Source organism: Brienomyrus brachyistius, chromosome 3, assembly GCF_023856365.1.
Source record: "Brienomyrus brachyistius isolate T26 chromosome 3, BBRACH_0.4, whole genome shotgun sequence".
Classification (NCBI taxonomy): Eukaryota; Metazoa; Chordata; class Actinopteri; order Osteoglossiformes; family Mormyridae; genus Brienomyrus; species Brienomyrus brachyistius.
Window position 1 is genome coordinate 20,144,324 of NC_064535.1, and position 17,211 is coordinate 20,161,534.

Here is a 17,211-nt window from a genome sequence, read left to right on the forward strand (position 1 = left end):
CAATGTCTGTACTTTGATGTCAAATTACAAACTTCACATAAATCTGACATATTTACAAAGTACACTAAGATTACGATGAGTTTAATGCCAAAACAAATATATAAGAAATAATTTATTTGTCATGAATTAAGTTTATGATAGTGAATGAAATGTGTGATCATGCCCCAGTCAGTGAATGTGTGTTTCCTACCCCTAGACCCCAGAGGGTTAACACACACAGTGCAGTTTACACACTTTAAACATTTCTCTGTTCACGTATCCCAACACACCCTATCGCAGCATATTCCTCAGGATTGAGGTGCATAGATTTACTTGGAACTTTATGTACTTCTTTCCCATCTACTTTCCTAGACCTGGTCCGTCGACATGCTGGGGTCCTCGGCCTCAGCGCCTGCATCCTCTCCAGTCCGTATGACGTTCCCACCTGGATGCCCCAGCTGCTCATGGACATGAGCGCCCACCTCAACGACACCCAGCCCATAGAGGTACAGGAGGACGAAGCAATACCACGACACATCACAAGGGCGGGGCTAGTGAGGAGACTCATAGCTGCCTGAGGTCTTAGTGGTTTGGTGTTTTCGGGGTGTACAGAAGTGTAACAGTGGGAGAGTCCAGTGAGCATTTTTATTTTTCGTTTTACCTCTTGCTGCTTCCTTTTTCTTTTCTTTCTTTCTTCCTCCTCTTCACCTTCATTCTCTTCCTCCTCCAAACATAGATGACGGTGAAGAAAACCCTTTCAAACTTCCGGCGCACTCACCATGACAATTGGCAGGAGCACAAGCAGCAGTTCACCGATGACCAGCTCCTGGTGCTGACGGACCTGCTGGTCTCCCCCTGCTACTACGCCTAGCCCAGGTTTCCTCCGAGCAGCTGATAGTCAGATGTCCAGAGGTGTGGAATCTCAGGAGTTGCTGCTGACTTCCTGTTTCTTTCTGATCTTAGAGCATGGAGACAGTCTCTCACCCATCCAGATTTTTTTTTTTTTTTAATGGAAGATGGTGGAACCAATGAAGTCAGAAGATTTCTTCAGTACTTAAGGGTTTCGGGCTGTTCTATGACTGACTGGGGTCACATTTGACCCCGCTGTGTGAACGAGAGAAGCTTAATAGCACCCAGCCAAAAGGGAGGGGGGGTGGGGGCGGGGTTTTTTTTTTGTTTAACTATTTAGCACGTGTATACATTTCTAATATACTTAATATTTAAGGTAAACCGAAGCAGGATGGATTTGCCTGCAATTTGTAATATTATTGTACAGTTTTTTTTTTTTTTTTTTTTTTTTTTTTTTGCATGGGTGCAGAGTGATTGGAAACCTCACCTGTGGATTTCCCACATACCCCCTTTCAAAGACCTCAAAGACCCCCCAGCTCCATCACATGGCCCGTTCACCCTCATCGCTCCGTCCGAGTGAACATCACCTTTAGTCAGCCAGCTGGAGCCATTTACTGGCCGCAGATGCCATCGTAGCAATTTTAATTTTTTTTTTATTTTCACGCACACACACATACACATGCACTCTCATTTATTACTTCAAACGTGCACAGACACATTTGTGTGTTTATTTTATATATATAATATGTACATATGTAGTAATGTGTGTATATTACATGTATATGGCATAAAGACACAGATGCATATTTATTTTTTGAAGTGCTTTTTATTACACAATGATATTAATGATTTAAATTTGGTTGTCGTGGGCGTGCACGTGGCAAGCCTGACAGAGTGTGTGTGTGTGTGTGAGCTTGTGTGCGTGTGCCTGCCTCTCTGCTCTGGCCACAGTGTTGTGCTTCCTGCAGCACGTGACTGAAAGCACGGCCTTCACGTAGACTCCCACTCCTCTTCTCACCTGTCCCGTCGTCATCGTTGTCACTTCACTGAGAGAGGAGGGGAATCCTTATCAGATTCTTTATTTTGGGGGGTGGGAGTTAGGTGGGGAGGAGGGGTGGGTAATCTTCACTGCAGTTTTGAATCCAGTTCAGTTTAGTACCTCACGAAGTGTGATACCTTACAGAGGTAACAGAGCCACTATAGTGTAGTGCCAAAGCTGGGATGGTTTTTAGATGTTATGTTTACTTATATTTAATGCGCCAATAAAAGGGTTGTTTGTAACAAAGTCTGAGGCCTCCTGTAGCATCTGTCGGTGTACTGAGGTTGGGTTTCTCTCTGGGATCAGGAAACTCAGGGAAGCGTCTCGTCTCTTCTTTCTTATTGTAATGTGTAACCTCAGAGTTAGCGTTCATATTCTTTCTTTTAAACGTTAGGTAAATGCAAATTTTACAGGTAACTCAGTTCGGCAGTGTAATACTTTGAATGTTGAGGCTTCCTCTATCTGTTAAGTGCTGATATAATCAAATGGTTTACAGATTTAGCCAACAAAAGTACGTCAAGAAAGCACCTAATATTGGTAATTTCAGAACTATCCAAACCTGAGGTATTAGGCCTCCCCCCCCCAGGTGCTGACTGGGGTATGCATTGAGCCGGGGACAGAGAGAGAGAGGGAGAGAGAGCACTGCAAAAACGCTCTCCTCTCCTGTTCCCATGGTGATCTGCTGCTCTTCAGCCTCTTGGTTCAGTCCGAAATTCATGACCTGAATCCCAATCTCTAAGCTGTTTCCTGGAATCAAAGTCCCTGTGGAATGTTCATCTTTTAATGACTTCCAGACAAAATTAAAGCTTTTATTTCTGCACTTTTACGTGTAGTTTGTTTATTCATAAGTATCATAGTTATGACATTGTCATTTTTTCCACAAGACGTATCCTCTACTCCGTGATCTGTGATTACATTCTCCCTGCCAAAGACTGATGAAGTGCATCGCCTATACAGTCAAATCTTGCCGGCTTTGTTGAAGATCAAATTGGAGAGAAGAGGAAGGGGGCAGCAGAGCTCATGCGCCCTTGGCAAATAAGAACTGGGACATCTGTCCATCAGAGTGAATTACTTTGGTCAGGTTCACTGGGGTCCTGGAGCCTAAGTCACATTTTCCTTATAGATCTTTCAAGCATGGTTAATATCTATATACCCTTCAAGTCTGAAGACAAGAGGTTTAAAATCTTAAAAGGAGAACAATTGTCTTTCCTACACTTGTTGCTTGAGAATATGAATAGGAAATGAGTGAATTGGAACATACAGTAGATACACATATAGCAAGCCAAGCCCCAGGCCCCCTCCAGCTGTCATTTTTTTCCCTGTTTCCAGGGTAACCTGCTTTCCCCCTTCTCATTGCTGCACTTTTCATTCTGAGAGCTAGTCTGACCAAGCAAGGACCGGAATAGACAAGAGAGTGTACATAACTTGTGTTATTCCTGTCAGGTGGAGGTATAGAAAGACACCGGGAAGGAGAGAGAGGATGAGGGGGCGGGGTTACCTTAGTCTGTCCATCAGTTTTTATCTGATCGAATTGTATTTACTCTTTGTTTCATCCTTACTTTTCCACCTAGCATACTATATTAGATAAACCCGCAATAATATAGTCATGGTATTGTTTTCATACATGCGCAGGCTATTAGAAAACAGCAGAAAGCAACCATCGCTGCAGCGTTAAACTCCCCAAATATGAGCTTGTTTGCTTGTGTATTGACCCGAGAGACAACCCCCACCCCCTCCTCTCTGCCTCCATCTCCTGTACCCCCCACCCTCACCCATTTCTGATTTCTACATCTTTTCTCAGGCATCCGCACACGCTTCGTCCTCCTCGCTCGGCTTTTCGGGGTGTACGGATGAGGCGGAGGCTGACTCCGGGCTCAGTCTGTTACAGCAAACGGATACAGCGGCTGCCGTCCTCCGCATGAGAGATGAGGGTGGGGGGACGACAGGCGATTGAAATAGGCTACATCACTGCACGATAAAAAAGAAACATTTCACATTGTATGCGTCTCTGTTCTGTAAAATGGCTCATTTCGAGGTCTTAATGGTAAGTACATTTATTACTAATGAATATTATAGTTTAGTCTGTTACATAAAATCTTTCACTATGATTAAATATTGTTCTCGTTTTATTATTATTTCGTACTAGCCTACTGCTAATAATAAGCATCAGAATCATAGTAATACAAATGGTTCAAATTATGTGCCGCAATAATTCTTAGCGCACGTGGTAATGAATTAATATTTGCCACATTGTGTTACGGTAATATTCCTTTCTACTCGCGTTTAATTTAATCAGTTGGTAATGCAAACAGGACAGTAGTAAATTAGTGCGTACCGGTATCTGTTTGCTTGAATTTTTTTTCTTTTGCACTTTCCTTCACACCACCATAACATGAACTCATAAAGACCGATTACATAACCATAGGTAGGTAGACACCCATGCGTGCACGGTATCGTCGTAACACCATACCTATAATTCTCTATGGTATTGCACGTCTGGTAAACGCCAAATGGTATGGCCAGTGGATTTATTTATTTTGTAAAACAGTTGAATTATGTGACTGTGATCTCAGAAATGATCAGAATCCAGTCCAAACAACCTTTAAAGGTAGAATTTGTGACTCTTGCCTGAAGAATCCGTTGGCCTGGGGGAGGGGGGGTTATTTTGTGCCCCATCTTACTTGTGTCATCATGAACACCCAAACACATACATTGCCCTCATGAACAACTAATTAGTGCTAATTAATACATTTGTGATTGCTTCTAATTGTGTATGGTGATGCAGTCATCGGGCTGCTCTAAGGAGATGGTTGTAATCTCTGATATGGTGTTTGTGTTCCTGCTGTCTTCCAGACCTTCTTGCGCATATCAAACTGGTGTTTGCTGTGGACTCGAAAAAGCCAGAGCAGACCTTGGTGACCTTGGGAAGTATCAATCCAGCGCATACATGGGAATTTCAATGTTACTCTGACACACAGAGGCCACCCTGTACGATGAACACCACCAAGCTACCCTCTGAGCTGGCAAGCATCGTGCAGCCGGAGGTGCACAACAGCAGCTTTGGCCCTGTGCCGTCCCCTAAGTGGGCCCTAATCCACACAGCCACGCTAGTGTCCTGCTCCCTCCTCCTCATCCTCATCTTCTGTCTGGGCTCCTACGGGAACCTCGTGGTGTTTCTCTCCTTCTTCGACCCTGCCTTCCGCAAGTTTCGCACCAACTTCGACTTCATGATCCTCAACCTGTCCTTTTGTGACCTGTTTGTCTGCTGTGTCACGACACCCATGTTTGCCCTGGTGCTCTTCCTGGACGCTGGGGGCGGGGCCAGTGGTGTCTCCAAGGAGTTCTGCTTTGCTTTCCACCTGACCAGCTCGGGCTTCATCATCATGTCGCTGAAGACCGTGGCAGTAATTGCCCTCCACCGGCTCCGCATGGTCCTGGGCCAGCAGCCCAACCGCACAGCCTCGCTGCCCTGCACTCTGGCCCTAACTGGTCTGCTGTGGGCAGCCAGCTTCGCTTTGGCCACGCTTGTCACCCTGCGAGCCCACCCCTGGATGTCCAGACCCTGCCTACCCCGACTCGGCCTGGTTGGGGGTGAGGGCCGAGCTACGCTCTGCCTGTACCTGGCTGATTTCATCTTCTGTGTGGGCATCGTCTCGCTCTCCTACGTGATGATTGCCCGGGCGCTGCGGAGGAATGCGCAGGTCCGCAAGTGCCCTGTGATCACTGTGGATGCCACCCGCCCTCCCCCCATCATTGCCACGGGCTTTGAGGGCATGCAGTGCGCCGTTCCCGTACCCGCCCTGTACCGAAATCAGGCCTATAACAAGCTGCAGCATATCCAGACGCACCCCTACACCCGGAGGGGCCCCCAGGCCCAGGCTGGGGCTCCCGGAAACCCCTGCTGCCAGTTGGCTTCCTCCGTCAACTTGGCCACGGCTAAGGACTCGCGGGCGGTGGCCACCTGCGTGGTGATCGTCTTCTCCCTGCTCTTCTGCTGCCTCCCCATGGCCATCTCGCTGGCACGTGACGTACTGGCACCAGGAGGTGGTTTTGCACTCTACCAGTTCCAGCTGTGCGGCTTCACCCTCGTCTTCCTCAAGTCAGGCATCAACCCCTTTGTGTACTCACGCAACAGCGCTGGGCTGCGCCGCCGTGGGCTCTGGTGCCTTCAGTGCGTGGCGCTGGGCGTGCCCTGCTGTGGCCGTAAGACCCGGTTGCGCGCCGTTGGCAAAGGCAGCCTGGAGGCAAACCGCAACAAGTCCTCGCACCACGAGACCAACTCGGCCTATGTGCTCTCGCCCAAGCCACGGCGGCGTCTGGTGGACCAGGCCTGCGGGCCCAGCTGTGCTCGTGAGAGTGCGCCCAGTCCCCGGGCCACCACAGTGCGCCAGACCCGACCACCAAGCAGCTCCACGCCCATCAACACGCGGATCGAGCCCTACTACAGCATTTACAACAGCAGCCCTTCGGAGGGGCCGAGCTCGCCAAACAGCCTGCTGCCTGTCAACTCTGCCTTTGGTTTTGCCAAATCCTATGTTGCCATGCACTACCACACCCACCAGGAGGCGCTGCAGGACTTCGAGAGCACTTCTGTCCGCCAGATCCCCATGCCCTCTGTTTGACTGATCTGTGGGGTCATTCTGATGTGGAGGGGAAGTGGATTAAGGTGGGGAAAAGAATGAGAGACTACAAATGGCATATTCCTCAAAAGAGACACGTTTGCTGGGTGCTCTGTACGATTTTAACACGAAAGTAACTATTAACAAAACTAATAATAACTATTCATTGTTCAGTTTCACAGGCTCCTTGATGAGGAAGTGCAGAAAGCCATCAAACTTGTTCAAAGAAAAGACAACGAAACCGGCAGATATTAAATTCCCAAAGCAACACCTTTTCATTACACAGAAGGGCAGAACTCTATTTTTAGACTGATCTTACATTTTTCAGTGTGACTTTGAGATTGTCTTTTTTCTCATGAAAGATACTGTATTTGTGAGAGTCTCATACGTTTTATAAGGTATTAAATGTATTTCAAGTGCAATTCGTTTTGGCTCTCAATCTCCCTTTTTACACTGTTTTAAATGTCAAAGAATTCTGTGAAAAGATTGCATTGAATGTTACAAATAAGGTGAATGTGTTGTTCACAACACATCTGTATTTTTGAAGGTCAATAACCCAAAAACTAAGATTAAGGCCATTTAGGATGGATGGATGCTGGGCAAGGAAATGAACTGAACTTGAAAGTTATTCAAAATGTGTCTGGCGCCCCCTGGTGTACTTTTCAAAACCTGCTGATCCACAGTTGTAAGCCCTGGATACTTCGACATAATTCAAATGGTTCATAACAGTAGTTCTCCAGTTTTATTGGTGTAGGGGAAATACCCAAAGAATAGCATCAGTCTTCCCTATAGATAATATCCTACCTTTCCAAAAAGTATTTGTTGGGCTTCCTCAATAGAAACAAAGAGAAGCTGAGATCTAAAAACATTTTTCCAATGGGTTTTATTCAGTTTCATTTTGGGGATGCGCGACATTAATCCGTTTCTCTAGCTTTGAACATTAAAATATTTCATTTTCTTTAGTCTGAAGGTTAATTCATTTCCAAGTCTTCATCTTCTGAAGCCAGGGGAAAAAATCATCAGCAGCAGACTCAAGTGCTCAGATAAGCATTTAACCAGCCCAGCTTACCAAAAATAAATACAGAATTTAAAAAAATACAAAATATGGCGCAAAAAAGTTGTCTTCCTTGATTCCTGTCTGAATGACTCCAGTTAAGTGGCAGCAGAACGACACCATTTCTAGTCTTCTAAAAACATAACTTTCAATAATTTCCTTTGCCGTTTCCAGCACTTGAGGAAAAATCAAAACACTTCAATCTGAATCCTAAAGGCAGAGCTGGGCTGTTTGTTTCCCTGCTACAGCGTTCATTTCCACAGCCTGGACTTGCGCTGTTTCTCCAGGGGGAGAGGCAGTGTGGTGGGCGGGGCTTAGCACAAAGGGCGGGGCTCTCGGGACAGGTGGCCGGGAAGGTGACTCATTTGTGCCCCCTTCCCACAGAGCTGCATGGGAGGCCACCTTCTGACAACTACAGCTGAAAAACACCCTCACCCCCCCCCCCTCCGGTCCACATTCTCCTCTTCCCCTTTCCTGCTTATTTTCCTCCCTCCTCCCTCCAGTTAGCTGGGAATGGACAGAAGGCCGTTCTCATCTGCCGTGTCCAAGATCTTACAGATGACTGGAGACTCAACCTGGTGGAGAAAACAGAAGCGGATCCTAGTTAGAGGACAGCCCCTCACTGGGAGCTCGGATGCAGGTAACTGGTACTGGTGTAGCCCCTGAAAAGTGGATCCTTACCCCCAGGATGTACTGGCAGGTCTGAGGCTCCAGCATGTAAACAGTTACAGCGTGGGGGGATTCCGACTCTTTGCACCTGAGGGGGGACGTGGAGATATTTTCCTGAGACTTTTGAAAAAAGGGTTTTTAATTATTTTTTTTATCATAACAGCTGCCGGTGACTCACTTAAGCTTGACGATGACCTGTCTCGGCTTTCCAGTCAAGTCACACATGTCCCCCTGGCCGTAAAAATGCGATACCAACCTACAAGGAAAAAGCAAAAGGGGTGTGTGTGTGTGCGTGTGTGTCAGACGTCAGTGTAAACACCACCTGCTGGAAGGCCTGTGTCACTTCCTGGTGGTGAGAGAGAGTCAGAATGAAAATTTTAACAGCAGGTTTTCAAGGACGTAGGAATGTATAGAGAAAGTAAATATTCGATAAGCACTCCAAGTGACCCCGTTCCCTGTGCACACTGGCAGCAATGGAGGCTAATGCCGGATCTTTAGTAGGACCCACCCTGAAACCAGCAGTTCAGACAAACAGAAAAAACAAAGGCATCAGGTGCCTCACTAACGATTGGACAGGGACTGTGTAGGCGAGGCATACTTGACTTTCTGGACCCCGTCCTCTTTCAGCGCGTAGGAGCGAGCGACGTTCTTCTGGGCCCACTCCAGGTGGGCCTCCAGGGTCCAGCTGCCCACAACCACAATGTTCTTGCCCTGCTCCTTGTCCTTGAAAAGACCAGATGAACTGTATTCAGGTCCATCTGATACTCAATCCCCAGCCAACATCCCACCAGACACACATATTGTCTACAGGTTAAATCAAAACATTAGCATTTAGTGAAACGAGAGCTGCTCTGAGTGACATTACAGCCAATTTGATGATAAAAAAAAAAAATCTAGGGCAAAATTTTACAATACAAACTTAGAAAAATATTTTATATATAATAATGCAGCGTTGAAAGAACCACATTTGAAAACGTGATGGTGAATCCCCTCTGCTGGTGATCATTAAGACATTAAAGTTCAATGTAGAGAGAAATGAGCTATACCTCATGGTACTGATGAACATGTTTCCCGTAACAGAACTCATATTTCCACCAACCCACTCCCTGGAACACAAGAAACAAGTCCTTAGTTCAGGAATAATGCAATGACTTCCTTGACATTGAGCTTAAAAATAGACTTATAAATTAGGGGTTCCTGTATTAGATTTTAAGTTGTCTACTTCACTGCTTTGACTGCAGGGTGAACGAGCCAGGCCCATATGCCGCCTTATATATGTAGCAGACATTCCCCTGTGCTTACCCCATGCAGACAATATGAGCCGCTCAAGAATTCCTTGATTAGCTGTTCATCTGTCAGGCGAGAGATGTGGGTGGTTCCCACAGCGACCTGTGTCTGGCCACCCACTGCAAGTGGCTTGTGAGTGGTGGAAAAGAGATCTTCCCTCACAGGGGACATCTCTTCCTGTTAGGGCAAAAGTCAAAGGTCAAAGGTCATGGTAACTACAGGCCGGTTGTTGGTCACATACAGTTAAAAAAAAAAAAAAGATTAAAACATGGTCCTGAAGACCTTCAGCACCTCTCCCTGCCTCTCACCTCCCTCTCCGGAGGAGCACTAAAAGGGGGTTTCACCAGCTCCTCCTGCTCCCTGTCAAACTTGGAGAGGCGTTGGGGTCGCAGAGGAGAGTTGGACAGAGCCTGGCAAAAGATGGCGTTCACCGGGGAGGTCTTGAACCTGCAGAGAGAGAGAATCTGACCAATCACATGGGTGCTAACTGAAACAAACCACTTCAGTTATCAAACACTTTAATTTATAATGAAACAATTTAACTCCTTTTGCCACTTGGACATCAACAATGAGACAATACAAGTGAAACAGGAAGAAATAAGAACAACAAACCAACTAGTTACATGTAATCTACCAATGTGCAGCCTGTTTGGTTTCAGCTGTATAAACACCCGTGTGTGTGTGTGTGTGTGTGTGTGTGTGTGTGTGTGTGTGTGTGTGTGTGTGTGTGTGTGTGTGTGTGTGTGTGTGTGTGTGTGTGTGTGTGTGTGTGTGTGTGTGTGTGTGTGTGTGTGTGTGTGTGTGTGTGTGTTTGTACGCTGGGTAGGAATAACCAAACCCACATTCTACACAGAAGGTAAACACATCACATCTAGTATTCACTATTTTAAAATAATTACTCCGGCACGCGTATTGCTTTCAGTGGCCAGGCTACCCTGCGTTTGCTCCATGGAGTGAGGTAGCACTCCGCAGTGCCCCATACCTGTACTGGGGGTGCCCACAGAGCAGTGGGGTGAGCACGACCACCTCATACTCGCATGTGATCACCTCCGCGATGGAAAGGATCTCGTGCTTCGCCTCCGGGTGGCAGACGTACAGCACGGAGGTGGAGCGAGGCTCGTTCTGCTTCAGCACGCAGGGCGTTCCGTTGCCCATCTCCACAGGGTAGTAGGGGGTCAGCTGACCCTCCAAGTTCTTGGTGGGCACCTGGGGGAAATTTGGAAGGACCGATGAATGCCAATAGAGGAGAAAGTGACAAAATGGTAACTGAGTGAATATTGAGCTCTCTCATTTAGCATGGATCTACACGGAATGGGGGGGGGAGGTATTTTGTAATTTTGTTACACTAACCTCCTTTTTGCTCTCTGAGTTCTCAGAATCAGCCTCCGTTTCAGTTTCAGTTCCTGTAGGGGTAATGATGCACACAGATACACATCTCTAACATCATCCCCACAGGAAAAAGAAAACTTGTGAAAATCAAAGCTATCTGAGGATTAAGAAGAAAAAAAAAAACTCCATCCATCCATCCATCCTTCAATCAACCAGCCAAAAATCATCAGCAGCATCGTAAAGGCTCCGCAGACCCCAGCTCTCACCAGCTGTGGATGCCTCACTCTTCTTGATCACTCCAAGGTAATATTCCTGGATATTGATCTTCTGCAGAAGCAAATATCAGGACAGAAGACAGGTACTTCAAGTCATGCTCTGTTCACATTTTGTTCACTTCTTCTGCATCACCTATACACCCTTAAAAAACATAATTTAAACCTTTAAAATATTCCCATCATATAATTTTATTTCAAGCCAGTTTCATGGGGGGAACATTCCACTTTAAACCGTAAAACATAAATATTTCTTAAGTAACATCAGATGTATGGTGCAGTGTGCAACACCAGTATGGCTCAGCGGAGATCAAATGGCAGATTCACCCTTGGGGGGTGGATGGTGGTTTAAAAAAAATTTAAAAAAGCACGTCTTCTGTCCTCCCTCACCTGGCCCATCTCTTTTTCCTCGTGGTACTGCCTCACATGCTTCCCGTGGCAGACCTCATATGTCCAGTAAGACTCAATCTAGAACACATGACCACAGTTTAACCTCTTCATCAGAACGATCCCAAAAACCAGCCTTGAAGATTCACACACCAGAACTGTGCCATATCATTACATCCATGACAATACCGGTATAAATCTTTACATGATAAAAAAGAAGAAGAGTTATAGTACAATATGAAATGACAGAGACCTGATGCATTTACGTTCCATAGAGAGTACAAGGACACAGGCCCAAACACACCGCATTTAATTAGTCTCATTCTTTTCTGCACAGTACTGACTCATTCGCTTGCTCCTCTACATGCGCTGCCATCTCTATGGGAGGTGCAGCTCCAGTACTGACATTCTAACTTACCTCATTTCATGGTGTATTCATTTTATGTTTACACAAGAAAGCAGAGGCAATGCAATAGTTCCAGCACTGATATTTTACCTCATTTGATTGGAATCCAAAAAAATATGCAAGGTAACTATTTATTTTAATGAGCAGTGAGTGTTTACAGTTCGATTGAAGGTCTGTTTGGTGCTGTTTGTTTACATTGGTTAAATTTATTAAGCGAAAATATTGTGTAGGCTGCTGAAGAGTTATAAGGTTAAGTTACTTTAGTTATTGTTAAACTAAAGTGGTAAGCAGCTATAGTTTTAATTAAGATTTCCAGGGAAAACCCTACCTAGGCTACTGTTTGCTTACTTTCGACTTGGGTATATAATTCTGTCACTGCTGGCACCATGAATCAATAGATCGACACCTAGAATTAGGTCGTCTGTCATCAACGACAGTAGCTCATCGGAAGAGACGGATGAAAAACGCCCTTTACCTTGTTTGCAAGATAAATGCTGCTGCCTGCCAGGTGCAATCACCAATAAACTGTTTAAAAGTGTTTTTTTCTGTATCGTTATAAATATCATTATCGTAAATTTCCTTGAAATATCGTGATATAATTTTGAGGCTATATCGCCCACCCTTGCATAGAAACAAGAATAATTCCATGCAATAAAACACGTATGATACTCCTATCATTTACTTGCAGGTAAGAGTCTAGACTGCTGGAGTGTCTACAAACTGTAAGCCTCACACTGCACTTCAAAATCAGTCAATCCATCCATCCATCCAATTATGTTGAATTACAACATAATTAATGCATTCAACGTTATGACAGCTTAAGACAAATGCTTAACTTACCCTGTAGGAACAACTGCTCTGTTTGAACAGTGGTTCTATCAGATCCGACGGGCTGGGTCCATTGTACTCCTTTTCCTCATTCTGAGGAGTCAAGGTGTAGCCAAGGATAAAGAACAAAGGGGCCCGAGTTCAATGTCTACTTGCAAAATTACAAATACGGGCCATTTATTTCTTACTCATCTACTGGTTGGTCATGGTATATATTTGACAACCTTTCATTACAGGTGTCAAGAAGCAACGTTGACGTGCCACAGAATTGTGTGCTGTGGAACAAAAACTCACCTCATCGGCATCGGATAATGAAGGCAGCAGACATTTATACCGCTCCTTGTCAGGTGTAGTCATAATAAGAAAGTCGTCGTCTTTGTACAGTGCGCCCGAGGTTGGCTGCAAAAACATACAATTTAAATCACCGTAGCTAAACAGCTAGAGACACTTTAATTTCACACACAATATCCATCATATTAGGGAACCTGCTTAACTGACAAGTGCATAACTTGGATTTAAAAAAAAATATATATTTTTGCGTAATCGAAAGCAATAATTGCTCTAATTAATGGCACTGAAACAGTGCGCCATCACAGACCTAATCGTATATTCATAAAACATGCTTATGCAAAATGCAACAACAAAAAATCCGTTCACCACCTTGAACGTTCATGTGTATTTTTTTCCCCTTTTGCTGCAAGTATAGCCACGCGGACTTAACGGTCAGTCATGCATATACACATATTCGTTTACCAGTGCGAAATCGGCTCCAGGCCAATTGATTTTGAACGGGATTTCATCAGTAAAAGAAGACGATGCCGCTTTGCCCGCCGCAACATTGCGAAGCACCTCCAGCGCCGCTAAAAATGTCACCAATATTGTATCCAAGTACATTCCCCTCCCCGCCTGGGCAAGCCCGCCGCCTGCTCCTACGCCGCTGACTGATTGCTATCCTCCGCAAAGGACGGCGATCAGGCTATTTGCCACCTCAGTTTCGGAGGCGTTGCAACTTACAAACCAGCTGGCTACCGTTCATTAGCCATCTTACAAACAGGAAGTGGTGCGGTAAGTGCCACGTCCACTTCCGGTACACACAACTGTCAAGTAGACCCAACATCCGGGTTATGGGTTCCGCCTGTATCAGACCTTGGGATTCATACGACCTTTCCGGTTGTTGAGTGCATTGTACCACGATATCTTATTGAAAACCTTGTTGTGGTTTATAAAAAAAATAATAAAAAGAAACCACACGTACACGTGTTTCTGGCATTGGATAATTTACTTAACCAAGTCAAACACTTCAAGTTAATAAGCAACAGTAACGACCTAAAACATAACACACGTGCAAATATATGCGAGTCGCGTAGTTTGTGTCATTAAGCTATTACGGGGAAGGTTTTTTTTTTAAATCATTCACTATGAAATATTAAGCTGCTGTTTTTCAAAACGTCAATGCCCAAGTTACATTCACTTTGACATAAAGACAATATACACCTATAAGTATTCCAAACAAAAGAAAAGTATACATGTTGTATGGAGAATGGTATACTAGTTTACGGGCCTCAGCATATCCAAATGCTAATATTAAAGTGGGAACAAAAAATAGGGGAAACTATGCTGTCTGACTTCTAACGAATCTTGACACTAGCAACTCCATAGGGTGTGTTTTCCATAAGATTCTGCATTCGAGATCCACATTAGCAGTAATAAAGTTCTAAATACAACTTTAAATAAAATTTGTAATAGCTGTGTTTCCTCACACTTCCATGCCAGGGGTTCAAATCCCACCTCTGCGCTGTATGTACAGGTTTCTGTATGCAGGTCAACTATCTGGCCTTTCCATGTTATTCATGGGCTGTGTATAAATTCATGGGCTGTATCCTTTGAAGGTTCACAGAATGAAACTTGGAATCTTAGCAAAAGAATAACCCATTTCTAGGCTGTATTTGAGGGGGCCTTCGAAATGGGACGGCCTTGCCGCGCTGCTGTGACACATTCCGTCTTCAAATGCAGCTTAAGAAGGATGCACTCGCTGAATTCAGACACAGCTATAGTGTATAACTGTGTATGTACCCTGCAATGGACTAGCATCCCATCCAAGGTGTACCTCAGCCTTGTGCCTTATGCTGCCTGAGACCCAACCCTGGCTTGGATAAGGTTAGAAGATGACTATATAAATATTGTGAATTTCTAAATGTGAATTTTATCCTCCAGTTCTGTCTTTCAGGAATGTCAAGATCTTTAGCTGCAATAACTCCAACCTAGAGGTGTAGCCATTTCTCACTAATAACATTATTTAGCATTTAAACTACGTTACAATTAAAACCTGCTGCTAGTATTTCATTATGACTTTAGGTATAATTAAAATCAAAGCACCACTGCGTCAGTTTTCAAGTAGTTGTAAAAAGCTAAAACATGATTCACAGGTCATATGTACTCCTCCTACTTGTGTCCCTGAGGTTACCCCTGCATTCCGACATCAAAGATGTCCTTTTCTAAGTCAAACGTGCGACATAAATAAAGTAGATGGCAGCTGAAAATGTGGCTCTAGTTGGCCTATTTCAGACCTATTTAGGTTGGTCTAAGGCCTGTGTTTTTTGGAGTAGGTCTTTTACGAGTCGCTCCAGGGAGAAGAGGTGTTCGTCGGAGTCTTCTGGTAGCAGGTTCCGAATGGCATCGGCGAGCTCAAACAGGTACTCCGTGTTATGGCCACTGGGTCCCACAGAGCCGAGGATCTGATGGGCGATGTTTTCCAAGGGAGCAGGGCCAAGGTAGTTAGGGTTGTCACAAGTCCCAATGTAGATTAGAATTTCACAGGGCTCCCTCTGGGGCTCTTTGTCATAAAAGATTGCACTAATCACCCTGTAGCCTCCTTTTTCTCTGTAGTCCAGGAAGTCTTTGACTTCTTGTTCTTTCCCCGAGGGCAATTTGTAAGCAACACCCCACACGCAGCCCTACATATGGAGGCAAAGTAACAGCAGGTCAGTTGTACAGCATATATTCCGGAAAAAAATATATATCTAAGAAAGCATATTTTTCCCATCCTACTCTTTTCGTTGTAATTTGGATGATAATGGCTATTTTTAAGTTGTACTGGCTGCCCAATCTCGGCAAAAAGATCAAATTCACAAAATATCTTCCCAAAACACAAAGCTTTTGTCTTTTATTAACATTGCCTTGTTGTTTGGCTCCAGCCAATCATTTGGCACCCATATTTTCTAACAGGGCCAGGCGGATTCATCGCACAGAAGTTTTAATTATCTTAAGCTTATTTTGTTACTATAACACAGGTACAAAAAAAAGAACCAAATTAGACAGAGAAGGATTATAGCCACTGAATACAAGACTATTAATTAATTAATTAATTAATTATATTGTGTTAAAAGTATGATACACATTGCAATTTGTGGTTAGTCACTATACAATATAGTTATATCCTTCACAACTGGCCCTGGGTCATTTTCATAATCTAATTCAGAACCAGTTAATAAGACAACAAAACGAACGGGGGCAGCTATATAAACTGGTTTTTTACATCATGAGAGCCTTGCGTTGTGAAATAAAAACAGGACAGAAATAGTACACAGCATTTCAAAGCCTTACCTCAGGGTTTTCTACCAAGGTGACTACTCTGCCAGGCTATGAATAAAAGAAAGTTAAAGTTAAAATGGCAAATAATAATCAATATATGGGGAATTCTTCTCTATCACGAATGAGAAGCAATGTACACATTTACATGATGAAGTACAATACAGAGTAGTTTAAATATGGGTATAAAAATCACGAACTACTGTCGAGTAAAATATGGTTTCCTCTAATGCAGACTTATATGCTGACTGATCAGCGTCACGTACGTTTTTTTTTAATTTACTGGCTACTTTACCTTTCCAGGTACCCCGCGATGGTCAGTACTGCCCTGCCAAAATCTGCGATTAAATCCCCTGATGTAACCGATTCGCTTCTCCTCGTAAGGAAAGTCAACTTTCCAAATCAAGGATCCGTATCCAAAAACCCACATTTCTTGAGAAATCCAGGCGATAAGTTGATAGTGACTACAAACTACTTTGGAAAACGAATGCCTTTTTGGCTGAACCTGTCACAGCAGACTGACATACTGCAATAATATCCATCTCAAGGCGCAAACGCTTCCTTCCGGAAATAGAATGCAGCGAATAGTGACCTTGAATGGCAGTTATATTAACCAATAAGAGATGAGAGGGGGCGTTCCCTTAGCGCGCCTATTCACCTGCATATTCAATAGGTATGTTTATACCTCCAAGGTATTAGGTGTTACTTAATAAAGAACTCTAACAAACCTGTGCGATGATGTATTACCTGTGTCTTCCATTTATTGTTTGCCTTTCGGATAAGCTGGTTACTTAACATTAGTTAATGTATACTGCTGACAAAACAAGTTGTGTAATTTTGTGACTGTTGTCGTATTTGGCTAGTTTCAGTTGAGCACCCTGGGCGTTACTGTAATGAAATTTAGA

The 17,211-nt window shown here is 44.3% G+C and overlaps 4 protein-coding genes across 6 annotated transcripts in view; 2 read left to right on the top strand and 2 right to left on the bottom strand.

Annotated features, from left to right (window-relative positions):
- The window catches only part of psme4a (proteasome activator subunit 4a), a 40,898-nt gene extending 38,211 nt beyond the window's left edge, over positions 1-2,687 (top strand). For both annotated transcript variants that reach the window (XM_049007888.1, XM_049007889.1), the window contains 3 exons: positions 352-485; positions 716-855; positions 943-2,687. In XM_049007888.1, coding sequence (XP_048863845.1) covers positions 352-485; positions 716-850 — 269 coding nt within the window. In that variant the 3' untranslated portion in view covers positions 851-855; positions 943-2,687. The remainder of the gene's footprint in view (positions 1-351; positions 486-715; positions 856-942) is intronic.
- A 973-nt stretch (positions 2,688-3,660) lies between these two features.
- On the top strand, positions 3,661-6,897 carry gpr75 (G protein-coupled receptor 75). 2 transcript variants are annotated; one of them, XM_049008405.1, is made up of 3 exons: positions 3,661-3,911; positions 4,721-6,533; positions 6,661-6,897. In XM_049008405.1, the coding sequence occupies exon 2, from the start codon at positions 4,861-4,863 to the stop codon at positions 6,487-6,489; it is 1,629 nt and encodes a 542-aa protein (XP_048864362.1). In that variant the 5' UTR covers positions 3,661-3,911; positions 4,721-4,860; the 3' UTR covers positions 6,490-6,533; positions 6,661-6,897. The 2 variants fall into 2 exon arrangements, with proteins under 2 accessions (XP_048864362.1, XP_048864363.1); XM_049008406.1 differs by lacking the exon at positions 6,661-6,897 and having other exon boundaries at positions 4,721-6,644.
- A 453-nt stretch (positions 6,898-7,350) lies between these two features.
- Positions 7,351-13,800, bottom strand: erlec1 (endoplasmic reticulum lectin 1). The gene is made up of 14 exons (XM_049008414.1): positions 13,472-13,800; positions 13,013-13,117; positions 12,731-12,811; positions 11,488-11,565; positions 11,092-11,152; positions 10,847-10,899; positions 10,479-10,702; positions 9,805-9,943; positions 9,512-9,673; positions 9,256-9,315; positions 8,808-8,932; positions 8,388-8,465; positions 8,222-8,297; positions 7,351-8,115 (listed from the first exon to the last, which is right to left on the bottom strand). The coding sequence occupies exons 1-14, from the start codon at positions 13,610-13,612 to the stop codon at positions 8,044-8,046; spliced, it is 1,455 nt and encodes a 484-aa protein (XP_048864371.1). The 5' UTR covers positions 13,613-13,800; the 3' UTR covers positions 7,351-8,043.
- Positions 13,801-13,978: 178 nt separating this feature from the next.
- chac2 (ChaC, cation transport regulator homolog 2 (E. coli)) lies at positions 13,979-16,876 on the bottom strand. The gene is made up of 3 exons (XM_049008415.1): positions 16,602-16,876; positions 16,322-16,357; positions 13,979-15,672 (listed from the first exon to the last, which is right to left on the bottom strand). Exons 1-3 carry the CDS (start codon positions 16,734-16,736, stop codon positions 15,286-15,288), a joined length of 558 nt encoding a protein of 185 aa, XP_048864372.1. The 5' UTR covers positions 16,737-16,876; the 3' UTR covers positions 13,979-15,285.
- Between the last annotated feature and the right edge of the window lie 335 nt (positions 16,877-17,211).

Excerpts from the sequence above, each read along its gene's own strand:
- gpr75 (XM_049008405.1), top strand. The coding sequence starts at position 4,861 with ATGAACACCACCAAGCTACCCTCTGAGCTGGCAAGCATCGTGCAGCCG.
- erlec1 (XM_049008414.1), bottom strand. The coding sequence starts at position 13,612 with ATGTACTTGGATACAATATTGGTGACATTTTTAGCGGCGCTGGAGGTG. Across the intron at positions 10,900-11,091 it reads GAGTGAGGCATCCACAGCTG|GAACTGAAACTGAAACGGAG; the intron begins GTGAGAGCTGGG and ends TTACCCCTACAG. Across the intron at positions 8,116-8,221 it reads CCTGCCAGTACATCCTGGGG|GTTGAGTCTCCAGTCATCTG; the intron begins GTAAGGATCCAC and ends TTTCTCCACCAG.
- chac2 (XM_049008415.1), bottom strand. The coding sequence starts at position 16,736 with ATGTGGGTTTTTGGATACGGATCCTTGATTTGGAAAGTTGACTTTCCT. Across the intron at positions 16,358-16,601 it reads ATCGCGGGGTACCTGGAAAG|CCTGGCAGAGTAGTCACCTT; the intron begins GTAAAGTAGCCA and ends TTTTATTCATAG. Across the intron at positions 15,673-16,321 it reads CCTTGGTAGAAAACCCTGAG|GGCTGCGTGTGGGGTGTTGC; the intron begins GTAAGGCTTTGA and ends CTCCATATGTAG.